We start from the raw sequence: 7,730 nt of genomic DNA, 5'->3' as shown, positions 1-7,730 counted from the left end.
TTTTTTTTACTGACTGTTCACTTGCCTTTAATCATGTTTGAACTTTCTCAGACTATAGTTTTTGCTGTGGTATATGAAGAAGTACTTAAAGTGTATGGAAAGCAAAGTCACAATGATATAAAATTAGTGTCATTCATTTTTTTGTTTGTATATTCACATTGATGTTAAAATTACATTTTCTGATTTGTGAAATTACTTTTTATGTACTGCTAAAACACTGCTGGTCACTTTCAGAAGTTGTAGTGATTCTTTCTTTTCCAAGAAAGAATGTGAAACAAATTGGTTATATAATTTTCATTTTTAAATATTTTAAAATATAATTTAAATAGATTTTTCACACTTTAAGCAATACAGTATCGCATATCGAATATCGCATTTTTTAACAAGGTATCGCATATCGCTTTTTTTTCCAATATCGCATAGCCCTAGTGTGTAGGCTGTATCGGAGGACGCAATTCGAAATGCATCCATTAACCCCTCGTCTTCCACAATATTAACAGGCCTACAGTCCATTGCAATCCATTTAGATAGTGTTTCTGAGGTCGACTTACTTAATTTGTGGCGACTCTCAGTCAGCGTGGTTTGGCGGAGCTTGCTGACTGGAACATCTGGGGTTGTGCTAACTGCAGAGCTTGCTATATGCTTTGAGTTCAGGTGGTATTTCAGGCTAGAACTGCTTCGATGGTATGCAAATTCCTTATTACAGAGAAGGCAAAGGACTTTGGTTTTATCAGTGGCTCCATTGGCATGAGTTTTGAATTTAAATTTTCCCTTCAGAAAGCCATGCATATCTCTGTGTCATCGTCGTCGTTTTGCATCATGCTCGACTGACTCGCCACTACAGCTTATTGCAAGATGTGTAGTCTTTGGTACAGGACTGGGGCGGGGACGCGGCGCGTTAAATGCGTTAAAAATGTCAACGCGTTATTTTTTCGCATAATTGATTAATCTAATTAACGCGTTAAATTACCAGCCCTAATTTATATATAATATAAAATATAAGAATATTAATATATAAATGTATAAACTTAAATATTTTCAAAATATATGCTGTGCGTGTGTGTATTTATATATACATAATAAATATACACAATACGTGCACATATATAGCGTCACGTCATCAACTGCTGAATTTAAATCCGCTTTCACGCTTTGGCTGGCGCGAGCCAGATCGGACGCACTGAGCACTTGCCATATTATCACAAATATTCAGTGTTTTCAACCATATAATACTTATTTTAGGTTTCAGACATTTAAATACACATAAGTACTAGCAAAACCATACATTTACAGTTTGTAAAATGCACGCTGATGTTTATGGAAACGGCAATAATGATCCTTACAAATATAATCTGACGACATGTTTTTATTGATATCATATACAGATTGTGTAGGTAACTATAAAGTACAATCTGCTCTTCTCCCAGTTTACCGGAGACCTACTTTAACGTGTTTCGGGAGGAGAGGATGAATTTGCGTGTTGTAAATCCCACAGCTTGGATTCAGTGCGAACTAACATGGCGGCGCCCATCACCCGGTATAGATCAACTAACACGGTCGATATAAAAGTGTTTAAACTAACAAACAGATTTAATTGCACATATTTCGGAATCGGAATATCAGATATTTCATAATATAGTGAGCATGTTTGTGAATATTTTGAATAGAACAGGAAAAACGAAATAAAAGCGATCCATGTGTCACACAGATCTATTGTGGCTGCGTTGTGTCACATGACAAGCATGACGCGACGCCATGGAAACAATAAGGCGATACATTCTAAAATAACGGTCGCCTAAAAAAAAACACGCTGGGGGCTCAGTTAGAATATTTTAAACTCACGTGCGAAAGGGTTAAAAAATAAAATAAAAATTCAAATAGGAAACAATTTCACAATATTACCGTTTTTTTTGTTTTGTTTTTAAATAAGCACATGCAGCCAAGAGAGACATCTTTCAAAAACATTTTAAAAAATCTTAATTATACCAAACTTTTGACTGATAGTGTACGTTTACATCTGAAATTCATTTTATGAACCTTTACAGATAAGAAATTAAATTACAGCTTTTTTTAAATTTAACTAGGGTTGGTACCTGCAGTCATCAAATGTGGTGCCAGGTGAGGCGAGTGCCAAGCGCTTGCGAAGTTCGTCCCGCTCCCTGGTGACTTGTCTCAGCTGGAACAGGATGGTGTCCAGGTTCTCGCTGGCAGGCCGGGTGTCACCGAGTGCAGGTGGAGGTGATGAGGCTTTGGTACCTGCAACAGTGAGCACGTCACCGGAGCACAGACAAGCTCACCCAGCACTAATGCAGGGATACATCAACACAAACACCCCCAAAAAGACAAAAACTATAGCCATGGCTGCCGCAATTGAGCACTCAAACTCGGAATTACATTAATTTACCATCATAACAGTAAAAAAGGTTAACATGCAAGGAATAATGTACATCCAGTCAATTGTTATCTCAGAATAAGCTCCTTAAGGGGTTTATTTTGCAATAACATTATTCCACTTATTACACAGCTACTTCCCACATAAGTAAATAATTGGACACAAAATATATATAAGGTACACGACTTTTCACCACATAAATAATAATGAGGGAAAGAGATACTGATTTCAGATGAAACCGTATTAAACCCTTACCTGCTTATTATCTTATAATCCATCACAGAGTACAAAACAATTGTCCTGGCAAGAAGACGAACACAGCAACTATTTGGAGTGCAACAGTCAGTTCCAGAAGTGAAACTGGCATTTTTTTCTCAGAAGGGAAATTGATTTTTTTAACGATAACTTATAAACCTTTAAAGGCACACCTACTGTGAGCTCTGAGGTTGTTAATTGGTGGTAAATGCTTTTGTTGAAGCCACCTGTTCACATTATTTTATCTTTTGTTTTAAATAATCGTGTTTAACAGTGGAATCCCTGTTAAAAAAAATACAGCATACACAATGCTTCATGGGATTGTAGTAAAGCCATTATGCACATAGTCTTGGACCTTTGTCTTTTTGTCTGATTTTCAAATACCCTTTTGCTTCAAATAAAAGTTTTTAATGTTGTGATTCTCCTTATAGCTGGCTGATTTGGTTTATGGCTTATAGCACTTAAACCAAGACTTTTTAAAAATCCCTATAGGAAAAATGAATGAAAAAAATACTTCTAGAACCAGCACAGGAAGCACCAGCATGATTTGCTCAAAAAGGTGGCTTCAACAAAACCATATACCATTGATTAACAATCTTGGAGCTCACAGTAGGTCTGTCTTTAAAGGTTTATCAGTTATTGTTAAAAATCAATTTCCCTGTGGAGAAAATGAATGAAGTTTTTACTTCCGGGACTGACTGGTGCACTCTAGAAACCAGTTAACGAAAGTTATCATGCGTATTGTAATGTTCGAGCCGAGGCAGATGTCATAAATGTCAGTAGACTGCGAAATCTTTAAAAGAACAATACTAGGCAGCTTGTTAGGTTTTATATACTACTGAAGTATTTAATATTTTGTATTAGCTTTATTTTTAGATTTATTCGTTTTTATTTTAATTTCAGTTTAATTTTAGTATTTGTTATGCATTTTTGTATTTGCTTTTTAATTAGTTTGTTTCAGTGATTTTAGTGCTTGAACTTCTCATTTTTATTTAAGCTTACGTTTTTATATTTATATTTTACTTCAGCTTTATTCAAATTACCAAAAATGATTTTAATAATTTAATAGGTAATCGTTTTAGCTAACAATAAATAACAGAGCAGAGCTACTATCACTACAACTCATACAAAAACAGGCCAAAACTTATAGCTAAATCTGACCTTTAAAGCTTGGCTGTACAAAAAAAACATAAATAAAAAAAACATAAATAATCATACAGGAAAAATGTGAAAATGCTTGAGGTCACAATGGCAGACATTCTGAGCACTTTATGTAAATGATGATCTTTCGGGATGAGCAGCAACTAAAATTACACCATAATCTTTTGGTCTTGGACAATCTGCTGCAGATATTCAGAGAATTAATTCAGCTTTATGCAATAACGGATAATCTCCATTACAGATAAAAGCAGGGCAGAGAACATAGTATTTGTCAAGATGTCATTTTATTGTCTTTCTAGGGATTTATTAGAGAAGGTTAACATGAGACTACTTGATAAACAGCGCACAACATTTTTCCAAAACTTTTCCATTATTTTAAAATTCCCAGATACATCCAGCTTGTGGGAATCCTCAATTTGGTGGAAATATTTATAATTTTGAATGTTATGGAAGTCTTATGTATACCAAGTTAAATGCATTGTAACCATAAAACAAATGAACGTATCTTTATAGATGCCTTCACACTAATAAAATATTACGTGAATTTATGTATCATGTAAAAGTGAAACATCATCATGCTGCAATAATTCATTGTCTGTTTGTTTCAGAGGTCAGGTTGATTTTTTAAACTCTGAAATTAAACTTAAAGGGATAGTTCACCCAAAAATGAATGCAGTATGTGGAAAAGCAAACAGTTGACAGTAGCCATTGATTTCCACAGTATAAAAAAAATACTATGGAACTCAATGGCTACCGTCAACTGTTTGCTTAGTCATATTTTTCAAAATATCTTCTGTGTTCAACAGAAGAAAGAAACTCATACAGGTTTGGAACAAATGGAGAGTGAGTAAACAAAGACAAAGTTTACATTTTTGCATGAACTATCCCTTTAAAACTTAAAGGGATATGACAACTAATAAAGTTGATATGAAAAAAACTGCTTTGTGCGAATATTTTAGTGTCATCTATTCGCACTGACTGAGAACAGGCTTTCTGGTGACATTGGGCCTCATTTATCAATCTAACGTAGAAACGAGCGCAGATCCGTGCGCACAAATCAACTTACGACAGAGTTCATGTGTGATTCATGAAACATTCGTATGCCGCCAATCTCATCGTACGAATGATCGCACGTTGATAAATGTGGCGGCAGAAAACAATTGTCATTTGAATCTCACGCCCCTAAGAACAGCCTCGCCCCTAGAGCTTACGACACGGAGAAACGAAACACGGCCAAAAAGAGGAAGTAATCTCATGAAAGAGAAATTGATCTTACTCCAAAAACACCCGTTAACCTTGTAATTGCAAACAATTAGCCTATTTAGTTCCCCTCACTCTACAACAATTATTTTAAATTTAATGGTTTTAAAGAACATAATAAGAATGAAAAATAAGTAGTTATAAAATTATATATTAAACTAAAATAAAACACAAATTAGGCTATAGTGGCATTCATTATAAACAGCATACAAATGTCAAGCAAAACTGAAACAGCATTGGGCTCACGAGCCTGTCTCATACCACAAGAATCCAAATGTTTCCATTTTTGCCATATTTGTAACATTTGTTTGCATAACTATTATTCATTATGTAGCCTAAACATGGCTTTATACTTCAGTCATGTTCTAATATCCGTGTAAAATCCTTCACATGCGCAAAAATGTTTGTTTGGGCGCTGCACGCTGATTTTACAGCGGACCTTTTAAAATAAACAGTGTAACTTTTATGTTTGGTTGACTGCATTTTAGTTTGATGATGAATGGCTGAAATGTCAAGCAACGGTAGAGCTAATGTTGTTTGTGTGTGCGTGAGGCACCTGTGCAATCTGATGGATTAAATCAAATAAAGATATAAAGAAAAGAAATAAAATGCATTAAGAGTGTCACAAAAACGAGCACAGCCTATGCTTGTTGCAGAGCGTTTTTTTTTTTCCTTTTGTTAATCTGTTAATTATAGCCTATTATATATTTTGTGTGATCCTATTTATTTTATTCCTTTTATAGACTTAATTTCAGTTTTTCTCCTTTCACAGAAGCGCTGCAGGTGCATGATGCGACGATTGAATCGTCATGGTCTTGTTTACGCTGCTATTCGCGCATATAAAGCTAAAGCCCTGTATAAAATCCCCCCCCTCCCCAAAAAAAGACATTCTAATCTTACTGGTTAACGATCGACTAATGAGTTTCGTTTGACGGTCAGGAAAATAAAAATGAACAAAATGCTGTCGTTCTACAATTCTCCACCATATTTACCATGCTGCACGCAAGTTCAGGTAACTCAAAAACTTGCGTACACGAGCTGAGACCGGACGTGAGATTTGATCGCAGCCACCGCTCACGTCCATATTGATAAATTCCAAGTTTTGCGTTGAAACGACTGTACGGCCATTTTTATGTTGTACGTTCGTTTCGTAAATGAGGCCCATTATCCTCACTGTCGCAAACCCACACTGCTCCTCATCAGACCCAAACAGGGAGACGGCATTATGGTTATCTCCAGTGCAATGTTTTGGTCCCTTTAGAAAGCACTATGTGAAACTGCCAAGTCATTTGGACGGCAGTCAGTCTCAGAGTGCATTCACCATTGGCACCAAACCAGGAGAACAGGGCTCGGCCTCCAGACACAACCGCCATGTCCTCCAACACACGTTATCACCATTCATCTGAGCCTTCAGTCTGCTTTGAGTGACTTTACAAATGCATCATACACACCCACATGTGCTACAAGCATTGTTGGTACGGCACGGTGACAATGTGTGCAAGGTGTCAAGGGTGGGAGCAGAAACTCTGACATACCGACACTGCTGAGGGAGCTGCTGCTTTCGGAGTCTGATGGCATTGTGGACAGGATGCTGTAGGTGGACCCTGCGGAGGAGAGAAAACACGATTAATAACTCAACACTGATGCTTACAGCTCTTTAATTAACAAAATGCTCAATGCTGGCAGAAAAGTAGCACTTAAGAAAATAGAGAATAACTCATCTGCAACTCTCTACAGCAAAACACCCAAACATTTATTAGAGACAGAACAATAGGCCAGTTTCAATTACTGTTTTAACATTCACACATCAAATCAGTGTGTCTATATTTGTTGTATATGTGGGGTCTATTTATTTATTCATTTATTTAGGTTTTGTGTGTGTGTGTCCCAAAACAAGGAAAAATAAATAAAATATGCAAGCATTTAGAATGCACAGCAACACTGAATAAATGTAACCACACACAAAAAAAAATCTCAATTATTGTAATTATTGTTGTGATAATTGATATAACAAAAATAATGTATTACAATAACAATAGCTTAATTATAATAACAATTAATGATATTATCTAAATATAAATATTAAGAATAAAAAGATAAAAAGTAATCACCAGAATATATGACTGCCCAACTCCAACTGAAACTGGACATTTTTATTCAAAGGTGGACACCTGTTACTCTGGACGCATTGAAAATGAACCGATCAGTAAGGAACCTGGATTTATTCCCTGTTGTATTATTTGACAATGTTGTGTGTGTCTTCTTTCTATTCTTCTTATTTATTTATTTGTATTATTTCTCTTTTTCTTTGAGTCACTGCTGCTGTTAAAAGGGTCATATGATGCTGCTAAAAAGAACATTATTTTGTGTATTTGGTGTAATGAAATGTGTTTATGCGGTTTAAAGTAAAAAAAACATTATTTTCCACACCATTACAAACGAGGCATTTGTTGCATCCAGTGGGGACATAATTACTGATTCTAATGACTTATACTGTCTTTTTACGCGTTGCGTTGCATCACTGAGCTGAGGCCGGGCTAGAGTGAGCAGAAGCGGCGGGGTTGAGAATGGCGCGGCCGGCGGATCCGACGAAGGAGTGGCAACCACATGTGACGACCCCGGGCTGGACTCCGCTTCGTCCACGGTGAAAGCCGATCCGGCG

At 36.2% G+C, this 7,730-nt stretch overlaps 1 protein-coding gene across 1 annotated transcript in view; it reads right to left on the bottom strand.

Annotated features, from left to right (window-relative positions):
• Nucleotides 1-7,730, bottom strand: part of LOC107698145 (disks large homolog 5-like) — an 80,870-nt gene that overhangs the window by 47,174 nt on the left and 25,966 nt on the right. The window contains exons 2-3 of the mRNA XM_016499081.1: nucleotides 6,604-6,672; nucleotides 2,094-2,256 (exon numbers count right to left, since the gene is read on the bottom strand). Coding sequence (XP_016354567.1) covers nucleotides 2,094-2,256; nucleotides 6,604-6,672 — 232 coding nt within the window. The remainder of the gene's footprint in view (nucleotides 1-2,093; nucleotides 2,257-6,603; nucleotides 6,673-7,730) is intronic.

This window comes from Sinocyclocheilus anshuiensis, unplaced genomic scaffold, assembly GCF_001515605.1.
Source record: "Sinocyclocheilus anshuiensis isolate Anshui unplaced genomic scaffold, SAMN03320099.WGS_v1.1 scaffold1734, whole genome shotgun sequence".
NCBI lineage: Eukaryota > Metazoa > Chordata > Actinopteri > Cypriniformes > Cyprinidae > Sinocyclocheilus > Sinocyclocheilus anshuiensis.
The sequence above is the reverse complement of the archived record's forward strand: the minus strand, read 5'-3'. Positions and strand labels throughout refer to the sequence as shown.